The following is a 17,252-nucleotide window of genomic DNA, read 5'->3' on the forward strand; positions in this document are numbered from 1 at the left end:
ATTTTCTAACGAATTCGATAGGTTTTTCTATTAAATTTTTCCCTCTGTGAACACACGCATTCTACTTCACTCACATCGATTTTGTCTTTGGCGTCCTTGCATGAGAGGGTTGATGATTGTTCACTATGATAAAAAACGTGGTACGCACGTTGTCTGTTCACAACTGTTCTTCATATTTTTTAGTATCCATACAACCATTGGAGTTTGCGATTTTCTTGTATTTCGCTTATAACAAACGAATCAATGTTTTTAACTAGAGTTGATTGGACAATTGATTAGAATTTAATTGAATTCAGGCAATTAATGTCATTAATAATAATATTAATTGATATTATTAATATTTCAATTAATTAATTAATTAAAATAATTAATAATTAATAAATATTATTTGGTAATTAATTAGTATTTAATTGATTTCAGGCAATTAATGTCATTAATAATAATATTAATTGATATTATTAATATTTCAATTAATTAATTAATTAAAATAATTAATCATTAATTAATATTATTTGGTAATTAATTACAATTTAATTGATTTCAGGCAATTGGATTGTCCAATCAATTCTAAATCGTATTGACTATTTTATGAGAGAAATTTTCTAGTTTTAGTAAACGGAAGTGGTGGAAGTTTGATGAGAGGTCAATTTGAACAATACCCAATTTTTTCATCGTAATTAGTAAAAATTTCAATTGTTCAATTATTTATAACTCATCATTGCCCCACGAAATATAAAAATTTTCAGATACTTTGTATTGATGATTATTGTGCAGTTATGAAAATTTTAAAAATGTTGACAAAAAAGGAGGAATAGAATTTAATAGAAAATTGACGCAATAATTCAAGAGAACTAAAGAACTCTTTTCAATCATATTATTATATGTGATGTTTTCAATTAGAGTTGATTAGCAACTAATTTTTCCAATCAGTTCTAAATCGTATTGACTATTTTATTTATGAAAATTGAAAACTATTGAGAAAAAAAGGAAAATAGAATGTCATAGAAAATTGATTCGATGATTCAATGCAACTAAAGAGAAAAAACTCATCATTATGTGTGATCTGAGGGATTTAGAAAAATTACCACCAAACAATTCATTAAATAAAAGTTATTTAAACTAACAACAATAGATAATTAATGCAGCACGTATAACTACACTGGCATAATAATTCATATTGTGATGCTCACAAAACGTGGAAAGTATTCACATCAGAATGAAAATAGGAAGAAACGTCGCGTGGATATAAATTAATGGATTATAAATATTAATTTATAGATACGAATTTTAAACGCAACTCTTAGTAGAAACTACAACCAATTTTCTCAACTCGAACCACTGACGATTCGCATAATGAAAATTCTTTCATTTCAGTGTAATTTCTTATTTTAATGTTGACAATTTTGAATTCAACGAGCAGTTGAAGTATGATTTTTATCCATAAGTCCACATAGTCCTAATATTCAGTTGTATTCGAAAATCTATATGAATTCTATGTCGATTAAAACTAAGGCCAAGAATTTTAGGAATTTAGTATCTCATTTTGACGTCTGTTCCGTTGAGTTTTAACAGTAAAAATTTACTCCATCGTATCGTACTTGACCTTTTTAATTTTGAAGTATCGCCATCCAGCATAGCCAGTGATAGTTAAGAGTACCGCAGCGGCCAGGGTCGATCCAACAGCCACCGGTGCTGTCTCATCCCTCCCGGCTCGTGCGCTCAATGATTTGCAGGAAAAAGACTCGGCAAAGTCGTTAGTCTTGAACTTGAATGGCTGCAGTTGTATTTCTCTGTGGCAAGTAATTATTTACTTTAAAATTCCATTACAGTTCCATTGCTGGGAGTGTAAACTTTTGCAATTCAAGTATCAATTACCTCAGTTCAAGGGTGGCATTATTTTTTCCATCTGAAAGGGGAAGATCAATCTCCTCGCAGGTGAAGGACTTCCCAACGGGGGTTGGAAACAGCGTTGGATTGTATTTCTGATTGGTACTGAGTCGAACTGTTTTTTCTGCAATTTTAAAAGGGGGTATTTGACCATTGGCATTCACAGCAAAAACGAATGTCTAAATTTCCCACACCTTTTGGAGACATTTTTCAGACACTCAAAAACGTCTGAATGAAACTGTCTAAATTTCAGACGAACAGGCGCCCAAACATCTTAATTCATGTCTGAAATTCAGACGAATTTTCATTTCATTCAGGCGTTTTGTAGTGCCTGAAAAAGGTCCACAAAAAGTGTGTGAAATTCAGACATTAATATTTGTAGTGTTATCACATGGAAAAATGATAGAAAAATCTAGCACTCCGGGTACTCAGGAAACGGATCACTTGATTGGAACTCAAGGAAGAAATCACCAAAAATCACTGAAAATCAAGTGATTACCATTTCCGGTAGCGATTGCTAATGACTTCTAGAAATCACCGGAAATCAGTAGAAATCATAAAGAAATCAGGTGATTTAGAAAGTAATTCAGTAGCGAAGTGGTTAAACAGTACAAGTCAATTTTGACTATTGAACAGTTTTCAATGAATATCTCGGAATCTAAGGGAGATAGCAAAATTTTTGTTATAACCTTTCTTGTAGAGCCGATTGAGAGCTACAACAAATGTAATTACAAAAATTTCGCTATCTCCCTTAGATTCGGAAATATTCCTCCAAAACTCAACTGGGAGATGAGTCGACTTAAACCGCTTTACCACTTCGCTACTGAATTAAAAATCGTCGATAGATCTGAAACCCAAATTTTTCATTCAAGCTCACTCATACGATCCCGCCTGAGATCTATTCAACTTACTGGGTTGATCGATATGCTCGAAGTGGCGGTCACTGGAGTTATAAGTCAACTCGATTTTATCGACATACCACCTCTCACCCCCCGGAGTCTGGAAACAAATGGAGGATTATTTACACCGTTTATATTCTGAGTTATGACTTCAGTGAAACTGTTTGAAATGTTCTATGCCTGATGAATTTATTTTTTTCAATGAAAATAGGATGGCGTTTCAGAAACATTCTAATTGTTGACTTCATAAAATTTAACTTTTTATTTTACGGATTAGGGGGCTACACTCCCCGCTCGCTTCGCTCGCTAACCCCCATATGATCCCCATAGGACGCCCATGATCCTTATTCTGACCCTTGTTGACCTTATTCGGACCCTCAATCTGACCCTTACTCTTGTGACCATTAACCTGACCAAATGGGCCTTAATCTGACCCTTGTGGCTCCTATTTGGACCCTTATTGTACCCTCGTAACCCTTATTCTGACCCTCATGACCCTTATTCCGACTTTTATGACCCTTATTCTGACCTTCACGACCCTTATTCCCACATATGAGATTATTAGACTCACATATTATCCGCATATGCTCCCCATATGACGCCCATGATCCTTATTCTGACCCTTGTTGACCTTATTCGGACCCTCAATCTGACCCTTAATCTTGTGACCCTTAACCTGACCCATATAGGCCTTAATCTGACCCTTGTCACCCCTATTTGTACCCTTATTCTACCCTTGTGACCTTTAATCTGACCCGTGTGACCCATATCCTAGCCCTCATGACCCTTATGACCCTTATTCTGACCCTCATAATTCTTATTTCCACATATGAGATTATTAGACCCACATATGATCCGCATATGACGCCCATGATCCTTATTTTGATCCTTGTTAACCTTATTCGGACCCTCAATATGACCCTTAACCTTGTGACCCTTAACCTGACCCATATAAGCCTTAATCTGACCCTTGTCACCCCTATTTGTACCCTTATTCTACCCTTGTGACCTTTAATCTGACCCGCGTGACCCATATCCTAGCCCTCGTGACCCTTATGACCCTTATTCTGACCCTCATAACCCTTATTCTAAACCCTCAAGACCCTTGTAATTCTTAATTTTGAAGTCTTAATTTCGAGTACCAAATTTTTATCATCAGAAGTCAATTTGGATTTTTATAATACGCATAGATATTCGACTAAAGTTCATTTTCTTTTAACAACAAAATTATTCAATGAAGAAGTAGAATATATAATGAAATTCGTGGGGGGTTTCAACCCATTAGGCCGCATAATCGTTAAATCCTCAAGCATTTATTGTTTTCATGATTTTTTAGATTCAATTCCAACGTTTCGATCTGTAATATATTCGTGGGGAATATATTTTGTGTTTTTGAAGTTCTTTTCTTGAAAAATGCAAAGGATTTTTTCCCGAGGTGAACCTCCCCTCAGGGGAAGAAAGGAGATGAACCAACCTTAGCAAAGCTCCAGGATAACACATAAGCATCCCACTTGAGTGACATAGTGACAAAGTTCTCCTTCTCACAGTTTCCAGTGACAGTGGCATCATCTGGTACATAAATATTTGCGGTGCGCTCGTCGCCAAAGGTTGTGCGATACTTGGCAGAAACAAGTGCATCCACTTGAAGCAGAATACATGCACGTCCATCGGGGCTATTGAGCCTATAAAGGACTGGACCTCCCGACAATATTTTGGGAGCTTGCGGGGCTGCTGTGGTAGTCGAAGTCTCACCGGTTGTAGTCTTCAATAAGCCCATACTCTTCGGCTGAAAGAAACGAATTGATATTGAACGAATTTGCGAATTCGCTTGAACATTCTATTGATTCTCTGGAAATTCTATGGGAATTCCATTGAAATCCTAATAAAAACAAAAATTCCATTGAAATTCGAGGGAATTCTCGGTGGAATCGTTTTTTTTTTGCGCAGATTCTATTAGATATTCGATAGGAAAAAGTCAATAGATTTCAAGTTTTTTGGTTGAATTTTCCTCTTGAAATTTCTTCTAGTAAAATTCAGTAGCGAAGTGGTAAACCGGTTTAAGTCAGCTTATCTCCCAGTTGAGTTTTTGAGGAATATTTCTGAATCTAACGGAGATAGCGAAATTTTCGTAATTACATTTCAGTAGCGAAGCGGTAAACCGGGTTAAGTCGTTTTTGACTATTGGCTAGTTTTTGACGAATATCTCGGAATCTAAAAGAGATAGAAAGATTTTTGTCATGACCTTTTTTGTAGAGCCAATAGAGCGTTATAAAAAAGGTCATGAGAAAAATTTTGCTATCTCTCTTAGATTCCGAGATATTCAGCAAAAACTGGCTAATAGTCAAAATCGACTTAACTCGGTTTACCGCTTCACTACTGATTTGTTATAGCTCTCAATCGACTCTACAAAAAAGGGTATAACAAAAATTTTGCCATCTCGCTTAGATTCCGAGATATTTGTTGAAAACTGGTCAATAGTCAAAATTGACTTATACAAAAAATTCTCAATGTCATGAATTACAAAGATATCAAATGTATTTCCAAGTTTTTGAAAAATTGCAAAATCAAAGTATAAAATATGCTAAAACAAGACTCGTTGTACTAAATGATGTACTAATTTTTTTTTTAAGCCGAATGGACCCATCCCTGGATCCAGAGGCGTTAATAAAAAAAATTGACTTATACCGTTTTACCACTTCACTACTGAATTATTGGATACGGCAACCCCTGAATTTAATGGATATGGCAACCCCTGAAGTTCATCATTAATCCTTGAACTAATCCACGAACCCATCTGGAATTGACCTCAAGAGTCAACAACATCGCATGATGTTTATTTAATTCAATTTACTGTTGGAATAACTTGCACCCTTAGAAAACCAATACGGAGGCTCGGTACTTAGCATATCACATTTCGTGGAATGTGTAGGTGTGGTCATAGCCCACTCACGAACAGGTGAATGGGAGCAGTAGCATCTGAGTAAACTCGTGACGTGCGAGTGAGGTAATAGGGAGAGAGTCCACGGGGTGTCGATTGTCCCTATGTAGTCTGACAACTGTGTCCTCTTCTTCTATTACTTTTCAAAGTGAAAATTCAACTGCAATTTCATTCACTTGCATGTCTTGAGCAAGCGATTCCGATTTCCGTAGTTGGCACAGAAGTGGCGGTTTTAGGTGTGACATTTCTCCAGTATTTTTTCATTCAACTTACTATTGGCCGGGGAGTAATTTTCAATTCTACGATTGTCCTGCTGGGTCTACTCGTCGTGTATAATTCGTCGTAACTTTTCTTCGGCGATGATGAGGGTACGCTGAGGGTAGTGGAGAAGAGGCACCCTTGAATGAAAATTTAATAAGTTGTGAGTCAATTCAGAGTAGAAAATCTTTTATCCAGGATTTCCCTCGTGATTTTTCTTCGACAATCCTTCGAACGATAAGAAAATCTAATTACTCACAGAGAATGACGAATTTTCTGGAAATGATTGAGTGAATCATGATGATTTATCGAGAACACCAGTGCAGGAGGCGAGGATGACGGTGGGACCTGCAGGAGTCGTTTTTCTACACACTTGACAGTCCTTTGACAGTAGGATTTCACCGTGCTAGAGAGAACGCTGATATTGTGAGAGGGGAGAGAAGTTCCATGGTGGAGGAGCGAATCGCGCAGTCGATCAATAGAAATGTGTGTCTTAGCCATGCGCCAGATCGCGTATGAAAAAATCGTATAGAAATTTTCTGCATGGATCGCCTACAGAATTGCTATAGGATTTTCGTATGTGATATTCGGATATTTCTGTACGGATATTTTCATAGAAATTATATCTGGACGATTTCCATAGGTTTGATCCTCTACGACCCACTGCCACATGTAGAGAAATTTTTTGTATGGACCTGCGACATTTCTCTACGTTTTTCTCTGGAGTGTTTGGACATCTTTCGTATGCAAACAAAAATTTATGGAAACATTTATGAGTCGAAATAATTCGTATGGAAAATTTCTATACGATTTTTTCATACGGGCGCACAAAAAAACCTAAACGTAAATTGCGTTTGAGAAGTCGTCTTTTACGCTTGAACTTGGGGCGTAAATTACGCTCAAAATTGTCGTAAATTACGATGATTTTTTTGTATTTTTGAGAATTTAATTTTCGATCGCGAAATCGTAAATTACGACGATTATAAATCGTAATTTACAACAATTATAAACGTAAATTAGGGTTTCATAAACGTAATTTACTATTTCGGAATCGTAAATTACGCTCAAAATCGTCGTAAATTATGATGATGTTTTCGTATTTTTTATAAACGTAAAATACTCTTTGTTTCGGCGTAATTGATAGAGTGGTTGAATGTTTTACGGAAGATGTCGGAGTGGTGAGATTAATTTAAATTCGAATATTTCGAAGATGAATTCCGCGATTGGAACATTCTGCGCCATCTGTGATCGCAGTGACGTTGGTACCTCAGGTTTCCTCTGCGTGGATCGTTGATAGAGCAGATCCGTTCGTTATTCATTTATGGTAATGGGGAAATCGACAAATTCAATTTTATCCTAGAATAGGATAGAAAATTCACAAATCAAATACACGGAGAGAAATATTCAATAAAAATTACGTATCTTTTCCGTAATTCCGGAGCGAAATGTGGTTGTAGGAAATTTTACGGAACTGATTTTTTGTGCACTTAAATATCATCAATTCAAATATTCAAATTTTCAACTATTTTATCAACGAATAATCGAAGTAGGAAAATTTATGATTACTTGTGTAATTGAAAATCCCCTTTCAAGAAATTTGAATTATTCATTTAGTAGTAAATTTACAGTTTCATATTAACAAATTTTAAATATATCATTATTCGTAAAAAATCAGATTATTAATATTATATTATTCGAAAAATTGAATCAACATATTTTAAACCTTCAATAATGTAAGGGTCAAATCCTTGTAATATTACAGAAATTTAATATCCCTGCTTTACACCTGCAATTTTGAAATTGTGCAAATTTTGATATGAAGCTTCGGAGTCGGCCGCAAAACACGGGGGAGGAGGGAAGTTACAAAAAAAGTTACTACCCGCACAGACCGGACCTTAATATTCAACTCTCATGACTTTGAACAACAAATTCAGAGAGAAACTGGAGAAATTCATATTGTTTAGAAGGAAAATTCACGATTATTAATTATTATTACTCTTCACCTTAAGCAATTGAATTTTCGTATGAGGGCAAATGTAAATTGAGTCAATACAAAAAATTCTGATCCCTTAATCTCCCGTATTCCTCCAAACATCACCAGCGATTGAACTTTTACACTTTTTCAAATCCCCCTGTTAAACTCTAAATTGCCTCTGCAACAACTTTACACCTGCAATTACGCTGTCACGTGCGACATATAATTTACAGCCGCCTTTATCGCACGAGCAAATTGGGTTTCTCCGGCAAACACAGCAAAGATTTCAATAAAGTAATGTAGGGAATTAACAGCTCCATTATTTTTATTGTAGAATTTATTCACAAAGTTGAGTAAAAATTCACCTAATAATACACAGGCTTGATTAAATCCTAATTACTGTTATTCTTCCGAGATAATTCACCTAAAGACTAAGAACAACTTCAACGTTAACAAAACGATAAAAATAATGACACGAACGGGTATTAATGAATGAGTAATTGTTTAAACCAAAGAGTCGTTAATCTTCAGCAAAGGAAGGGAGAATGCGTCTGATAAATTTTCAATATTCTTGTTTTCACAGCCTTTCTCAAACATTATAAATCTCCCCTGGAATATTTTGAGTGATGTGAAACTGGATTTAAAAGAATGATAATGAATATACATTTTAAACTCTGTCGATGATTGCATCAGTTGAGTCCACAGTTTTCTCTTCTTATTTTTTTCTCTCGTGGAGCTAGCAGTAAAGGCCGGCCCCTTGAGTCTCGATGATGCACTTCTTCAAATACTGATACTGTTTCTCATTGAGACCCTTGCACAAAGGGTCACTCTCGAATTGCTCTAGGGTTGCTGCACCAGCTACATAACCGTTCAGTTTGGCAGCTAGGGGAGATGTTATGATTAGCTCGTCCGAGGTGAGGCCGAGGGACTCGAGGAGCCAGGGGTGGGATCTCAAACGATATTTTTGGTGGTAACTGAAATTTAAATTCGACATTTCATTAGCTTCACTAATTCTTATTTCGTAAGTATTTATTCTAGTCTAAATCACTGTTAGACTAGATTATTCCAATGATTATTATTATTACATTATTAGAATTATCTTGTAGAGGAAATGACGCACAAAAAACTGATAAAAAATTCTATTAAAGCATTTTTTAACAGAAATTCCGCAGCATGAATTCTATAATTATTTTGACTATTTTGACTATTGACCAGTTTTCAATCAATATCTCGAAATCTAAAAGAGATAGCGAAATTTTCGTAACAACATTTGTTGTAGCTTTCAATCGGGTCTACAAAAAAGGTTGTCACAAAAATTTTGCTATCTCTCTTAGATTCCGAGATATTCATTGAAAACTGGTCAATAGTCAAAATTAACTTCTACCGTTTTACCACTTCGCTACTGAATTGCCAGGGGTAGGATCTCAAACGATATTTTTGGTGGTAATTGAAATTTAAATTCGACATTTCATTAACTTGACTAATTCTTATTTCGTAAGTATTTATTCTAGTCTAAATCACTGTTAGACTAGATTATTCCAATGATTATTATTATTACATTATTAGAATTATCTTGTAGAGGAAATGACGCACAAAAAACTGATAAAAAATTCTATTAAAGCATTTTTTAATAGAAATTCCGCAGCATGAATTCTATAATTATTTTGACTATTTTGACTATTGATCAGTTTTCAATCAATATCTCGAAATCTAAAAGAGATAGCGAAATTTTCGTAATAACATTTGTTGTAGCTTTCAATCGGGTCTACAAAAAAGGTTGCCACAAAAATTTTGCTATCTCTCTTAGATTCCGAGATATTCATTGAAAACTGGCCAATAGTCAAAATTAACTTCTACCGTTTTACCACTTCGCTACTGAATTGCCAGGGGTAGGATCTCAAACGATATTTTTGGTGGTAATTGAAATTTAAATTCGACATTTCATTAACTTGACTAATTCTTATTTCGTAAGTATTTATTCTAGTCTAAATCACTGTTAGACTAGATTATTCCAATGATTATTATTATTACATTATTAGAATTATCTTGTAGAGGAAATGACGCACAAAAAACTGATAAAAAATTCTATTAAAGCATTTTTTAATAGAAATTCCGCAGCATGAATTCTATAATTATTTTGACTATTTTGACTATTGATCAGTTTTCAATCAATATCTCGAAATCTAAAAGAGATAGCGAAATTTTCGTAACAACATTTGTTGTAGCTTTCAATCGGGTCTACAAAAAAGGTTGTCACAAAAATTTTGCTATCTCTCTTAGATTCCGAGATATTCATTGAAAACTGGCCAATAGTCAAAATTAACTTCTACCGTTTTACCACTTCGCTACTGAATTGCCAGGGGTGGGATCTCAAACGATATTTTTTATGGTAACTGAAATTTAAATTCGACATTTCATTAGCTTGACGAATTCTTATTTCGTAGGTATTTATTCTAGTCTAAATGACTGTTAGACTAGATTATTCCAATGATTATTATTATTACATTATTAGAATTATCTTGTAGAGGAAATGACGCACAAAAAACTGATAAAAAATTCTATTAAAGCATTTTTTAATAGAAATTCCGCGGCCTGAATTTTATAATTTTTTTCTACTAAATTTTATTTCTCTCGACAGGTTCTCCTGTGGAATTGATTCGTATGTGAATGATCACGAACGTCTGATGTCCCACACAATAATGATAATAGAATATAGTATAATGCCATGTTATGGAATATAATGAAAAATAATTGACTAATGAAATCGTAGAATCCACAGAACCCAAAGAATTCAAGGACCAAAATTTCTAACAGTACCATCATAAATCAAACCCTCGTCAACGGAAGTGACAACTCCATAGAATAGTTGAGATGGTGCCTGAGGCGCCTGATAAGAGACGCCAGACAGAATGTCAATGTCTCGATAACTAGACACTCACACTTTATCTCAGTGAACGATGACAGTAATCTGCTTGAGTAATTTAGCTAGCGGTACTTCAAATCATTTCCGCAGTTATCAAATAAATCATCCGATACTGAGTCTTCGGTTTTCTCGGGACAGGTGACAATTCAGATCGGAGTTATCTGTAGGTATGCCCAATATCCTATTTCAATCTTTTTTTTTCAATAGTTCATTTAATTTTCGATGGAATGGAGTGATTTTTTTTCTCCGGAAAATACAATTCAGTAGCGAAGTGGTAAAACGGTTCAAGTCGACTTATCTCCCAGTTGAGTTTTTGAGGGATATTTCCGAATTTAAGGGAGATAGCGGAATTTTCGTAATTACATTTGTTGTAGCTCTCAATCGGGTCTACAAAAAAGGTTATAACAATAATTTTGCCATCTTCCTTAGATTCCGAGATATTCATTGAAAACTGGTCAATAGTGAAATTGACTTCTACCGTTTTACCACTTCGCTACTGAATTGTGTTTTTTTTGCGAAAGTTATGAGTCTTCCCTCAGATTGGATGAGCTGAGTTCATCCGCATGCATTAGTTACGACATACGAAATGCTCACGTCAATTGAGTAGCGAAGTGGTAAAAGGAGATAAGTCAATTTTGACTATTGACCAGTTTTCGATCAATATCTCGAAATCTAAAGGAGATAGCGAAATTTTCGTAATCACATTTGTTGTAGCTCTCAATCGGGTCTACAAAAAAGGTTATAACAATAATTTTGCCATCTTCCTTAGATTCCGAGATATTCATTGAAAACTGGTCAATAGTGAAATTGACTTCTACCGTTTTACCACTTCGCTACTGAATTGTGTTTTTTTTGCGAAAGTTATGAGTCTTCCCTCAGATTGGATGAGCTGAGTTCATCCGCATGCATTAGTTACGACATACGAAATGCTCACGTCAATTGAGTAGCGAAGTGGTAAAAGGAGATAAGTCAATTTTGACTATTGACCAGTTTTCGATCAATATCTCGAAATCTAAAGGAGATAGCGAAATTTTCGTAATCACATTTGTTGTAGCTCTCAATCGGGTCTACAAAAAAGGTTATAACAATAATTTTGCTATCTCCCTTAGATTCCGAGATATTCATTGAAAACTGGTCAATAGTGAAATTGACTTCTACCGTTTTACCACTTCGCTACTGAATTGTGTTTTTTTTGCGAAAGTTATGAGTCTTCCCTCAGATTGGATGAGCTGAGTTCATCTGCATGCATTAGTTACGACATACGAAATGCTCACGTCAATTGAGTAGCGAAGTGGTAAAAGGAGATGAGTCAATTTTGACTATTGACCAGTTTTCGATCAATATCTCGAAATCTAAAGGAGATAGCGAAATTTTCGTAATCACATTTGTTGTAGCTCTCAATCGGGTCTACAAAAAAGGTTATAACAATAATTTTGCCATCTTCCTTAGATTCCGAGATATTCATTGAAAACTGGTCAATAGTGAAATTGACTTCTACCGTTTTACCACTTCGCTACTGAATTATTTCTGACTTATGAACATTGGGAGAATGACAAAAGTGTCCATTTTACCCCACCCTCCCCAATAGCTGAAAAATACTCACTCTTCAGCGGGATAGAACTTCTCAAAAGCCTTGATATCAGTGGTCAAATGTTCCCCACGCTCTCGTTGCTCATGAATGCGAGACTTCTCGGCTATCGCCTTCTGCTCCTCACCGTGATAAAGAATCAACGATGCATACTGAAAGCACAAATACCGGATATTTACAATTACGCATAAACCGTTGAGCTCGATTCCCAGACGAGTTCAGTAGCGAAGTGGTAAAACGGTCCAATCAATTCTGACTATTGACCAGTTTTCGATGAATATCTCGGAATCTAAGGGAGCTAGCAGAATTGTTGTTATAACCTTTTTTGTAGAGCCGATTGAGAGCTACAACAAATGTAATAACGAAAATTTTGCTATCTCGCTTAGATTCGGAAATATTCATCAAAATCTCAAGTCGGAGATAAGTCGACGTAAACCGTTTTACAACTTCGCTATTGAATTAATCACTATTTCATCACAACAGTCGAGTCACGTCGTGCGCGTCATTATTTATAGATCGATTATATAATGAGATCGCTGCTGATGGCTCTCGTCGACATACACGTGAACAGGAAATAATTAGCATAACTACGACATGCGGAATGTGGAGTTATGAATTACCTGGGCCTTGATCTTCGTTGTGAGACCGTACTCGTGGTTGTTCCAAAACAAGCTAAGTAACTGATTTAAGGAGATCACTGATGGGTTGTACTCGATGTCGATGACCTCAGTGTGATCACCTCTGTGAACGAGATTATTTTGTTTGTAAGATTTCAATTCACACGAGGCTTTTCGATTAAAATTGAAAACTAATGGGAGAGAATTTTTGGTACCAGTGGGGATACTCATATTTATGGATTTTATAAATGAAATATTGTTCATGGTTCATGTTCGAAAAAAATACACGTCTCGACGAATTGAAGTTTTCATTCTCCTGAAATTATCAGACTAAATTCTCATTTTTTCACTACAAAATCACCAAATTTCGTAAATATTTCTTTCGTGAAGACTGAGAAATATTCAAATATTCAATGTCTCTAAAACAAGTGAGAAGTTGCTCCTGTATTGCGTATAGTATAGGGGAGGTTGGGGTAAAACGGACACTTGACTTTTTTTAAACTGTTAATGAGGGGTTGAAATGTCGAAGAAATTTAATAATTTTTCTTTCAATACAAGGAACAATTCTTTCCCTTTGTGACGAGCCTAACCTGAACTCAATGGATAAATTTGTTTCTGAGTTATGCACAATTTAAAAAAAGTCTAAAATGTCCATTTTACCCTATTCTCCCCAAGTTATTTTTGCTAATAAATTAGCAATATGCTTCCGAACGGTCATTTTGCTTATTTTTTGCATTGTATATTATTCATAGCCTATTTTAGTTGCTTGAATTGAATCAATTTCTTTCCAACTCATTGTTTTAGATTTTCTTTATTTTTATTTCTTGCTATCGCTTTCATCTTTGATCACGTATCTCTGTTCTTTTTTTCACTTTCTGGGAACAAAAGGGAACATATTGATATTTTTTCGTCATTAAAAAAAAAAACAGTCTTGAAATTTTTCAGAAAAATAAAAAATCGTTTTCTTTTATTTTCTTGCTGATCATCTCTCCCTGCACGAAAAATTTCATTTTCATGATCTGATTTCATCGAGAGGAATTATTATATTATACTGATATTATTTAACACAAATATCTCTTCATTTGAAAATGAGAAAAACTGTTCCCACAATTTGTATACTACAATGGGAATAGAATCCACTAAATTCAATTTAGAAATTGAATTGATGGGTATTCTTTGATTATTTGAAAAAATATATCAATTTAAAAACTTTCCGGAGACGTTGAAAAATCGAAATTTTTATTTTCTTGCTGATCACGTATCTCTGTTCTTTTTTTCACTTTCTTCCATTGAAATTAAATCATAAAAAGGAAACATATTGATATTTTTTCGTCATTAAAAAAAACAGTCTTGAAATTTTTCAGAAAAATAAAAAATCGTTTTCTTTTATTTTCTTGCTGATCATCTCTCCCTGCACGAAAAATTTCATTTTCATGATCTGATTTCATCGAGAGGAATTATTATATTATACTGATATTATTTAACACAAATATCTCTTCATTTGAAAATGAGAAAAACTGTTCCCACAATTTGTACACTACAATGGGAATAGAATCCACTAAATTCAATTTAGAAATTGAATTGATGGGTATTCTTTGATTATTTGAAAAAATATATCAATTTAAAAACTTTCCGGAGACGTTGAAAAATCGAAATTTTTATTTTCTTGCTGATCACGTATCTCTGTTCTTTTTTTCACTTTCTTCCATTGAAATTAAATCATAAAAAGGAAACATATTGATATTTTTTCGTCATTAAAAAAAACAGTCTTGAAATTTTTCAGAAAAATAAAAAATCGTTTTCTTTTATTTTCTTGCTGATCATCTCTCCCTGCACGAAAAATTTCATTTTCATGATCTGATTTCATCGAGAGGAATTATTATATTATACTGATATTATTTAACACAAATATCTCTTCATTTGAAAATGAGAAAAACTGTTCCCACAATTTGTACACTACAATGGGAATAGAATCCACTAAATTCAATTTAATCTAACCGCGAAGAAAAATTGGAAAGAAAACAATAAAATAAATTAATATAAAATAATATAATCTAGTCAAACGAATATTTGCATTCAACACTTACATATTCTTATAAGTTGGCGAAGGTTTGCTGCCCCCCGCATACCCAACGCACGTTCTAACAACACCAGGTGTTGCCCCGAACAGTGCATCACCTGCCCAGAAACAACCCATGCCAAATGTCGCGCGTTTCACTTTCTGCTCCTCCACTTGTCCCGGCATCTCTCTTCTCCCAATAAAATTCGACGAAAAATCTGCAGCAAATTAATCCCATCTTATTCGAGCAATGAACGAGTGAATAAATATACTCAGGAGTCTGTCGAGCCCTCGAGATACTCACAAATAAATAAATTTCCACCGAAGACTTTGGACTGTCGGCTGAAGCCTCTGAAGAGAACCTTCGGGACCTCCGTGATGATCGAAACTGACTGTCAAACTCCTCAGCCCCAGTTTTTATGTCACATCGAGGCCCTCCCCTTCCTTCTCTCAATGTAGTCGTCGAGTGAGACCAATCACTCGTCTTCCTCATCCTCCTCCTTCATCATCCTCTTCACGATCCAACTTCGTGGCGTAATTATTCGTCAAACGTTTTTCTCGGTAACACCAAAATTCGCCTGGGCGCACCAATTACGAACAGGTTCGCCCCCCTCCCTCCCTCCCCCACCTGTCTCATTTCGCAAAAGATAAAAAGAACAAAAGTTCCCCGCGAAAACGGATTGAAACAGTCTCGTGCACTCGTTTCCTCGTCTTTGAAAATCCGATGGATGTGCAAAAATAAACAATTGTATAAATAGACTGTCACGATTGTAAATTAAAATATGCACTTGAGGAGGAGACGGTGCAACTTTATGACCGTGACTTTCATCGTTTCTGCATCGTTATCTTATCGGTTTTATAACTAGGGTTGTCTGATGTTTGAAAACAATTATTTTAGTTTTATTGGTGTCTTTCATGCATTGATGTAAACTTCGTGAAATTAATATTAAAGCTATTACTGATGTTTCCATTCGTGGTTTCCAATTATTTCCCTCGGATCCCAATATTTTCTCCTTTTGGTTTTTCCCATGTATTCTATTTTTCAAACTCTATTGTGAATCTCTTGTTGAGGATGTTTAGCCAAAATTGACGAGAAAATTGAAGAGAAAATTGATTTTTTTGAACTCCGAGAGAAATGTTCAGTAAAAATTACGGGAACTCACAATTCGCACGGACGAAAAAATTTAATAGAAAAACTATAACTAACAAAATATTTATATTTTTTCAAACATTTCCCTCTTATAAATAAATAATAAAACTTGTTTGCAAAACGGTGGATTATTTTTTATGAGGTGTCAAAAAAATTCTCGATTTTTTCACATCTAATGAAAAAAAATTCAGATTTTACTCTTTGATTACAATGGAAATGTTGATTTTCACAAAGACACTGGATTAAATCCTGATTTTTTAACATTTCATCTTTGAAAAACTAAAACCATAATTAAATTGAGAAAAAAATTAGAATTCCGAATCTAATCGAGTTTTCTGCAATTTTTTTGCAGTTTTCAATAATCTTTGAATTTTCGATCAGACAATATTTTGCAATACTTTGCTAAATATTGTAAAATTGCATATAATTTTCATTTCCCAAGATTTCATTTTCATAAATATTTCTGCGGAGATAAAACAATGCAGTCGATTCACCTGGCGACCCGTAATTTCATTATGAATTAAACCTAGATTCATTTTTGAAAAACCAAAACGATAATTAAATTGAGAAAAAAAGTAGAATTCCGAATCCAATCGAGTTTTCTGCAATTTTTTGCAATTTTCAATAATCTTTGAATTTACCGTAAGGATAGAGCTACTTTAAGTAGAAATTGTGGTCATTCTGTTCTTCGATCAGACAATATTTTGCAATACTCTGCTAAATATTGTAAAATTGCATATAATTTTAATTTCGCAAGATTTCATTTTCAGGAATATTTCGGCGGAGATAAAACAATGCAGTCGATTCACCTGGCGACCCGTAATTTCATTATGAATTAAACCTAGATTCATTTTTGAAAAACCAAAACGATAATTAAATTGAGAAAAAAAGTAGAATTCCGAATCCAATCGAGTTTTCTGCAATTTTTTGCAATTTTCAATAATCTTTGAATTTACCG

The 17,252-nt window shown here is 34.5% G+C and overlaps 2 protein-coding genes across 2 annotated transcripts; both read right to left on the bottom strand.

Annotated features, from left to right (window-relative positions):
- Positions 1 to 528: 528 nt before the first annotated feature.
- On the bottom strand, positions 529 to 6,414 carry LOC107037669. The gene is made up of 6 exons (XM_015256328.1): positions 6,242 to 6,414; positions 5,998 to 6,122; positions 4,261 to 4,572; positions 2,799 to 2,886; positions 1,876 to 2,011; positions 529 to 1,790 (listed from the first exon to the last, which is right to left on the bottom strand). The coding sequence occupies exons 1-6, from the start codon at positions 6,279 to 6,281 to the stop codon at positions 1,580 to 1,582; spliced, it is 912 nt and encodes a 303-aa protein (XP_015111814.1). The 5' UTR covers positions 6,282 to 6,414; the 3' UTR covers positions 529 to 1,579.
- A 1,850-nt stretch (positions 6,415 to 8,264) lies between these two features.
- On the bottom strand, positions 8,265 to 15,744 carry LOC107037651 (peptide methionine sulfoxide reductase). The gene is made up of 5 exons (XM_015256304.1): positions 15,449 to 15,744; positions 15,173 to 15,362; positions 13,089 to 13,209; positions 12,484 to 12,620; positions 8,265 to 8,931 (listed from the first exon to the last, which is right to left on the bottom strand). The coding sequence occupies exons 2-5, from the start codon at positions 15,328 to 15,330 to the stop codon at positions 8,694 to 8,696; spliced, it is 654 nt and encodes a 217-aa protein (XP_015111790.1). The 5' UTR covers positions 15,331 to 15,362; positions 15,449 to 15,744; the 3' UTR covers positions 8,265 to 8,693.
- Between the last annotated feature and the right edge of the window lie 1,508 nt (positions 15,745 to 17,252).

The sequence above is a fragment of the Diachasma alloeum genome, unplaced genomic scaffold (assembly GCF_001412515.2).
Source record: "Diachasma alloeum isolate Michigan unplaced genomic scaffold, Dall2.0 Dall_scaffold_00269, whole genome shotgun sequence".
NCBI classification, from domain to species: domain Eukaryota; kingdom Metazoa; phylum Arthropoda; class Insecta; order Hymenoptera; family Braconidae; genus Diachasma; species Diachasma alloeum.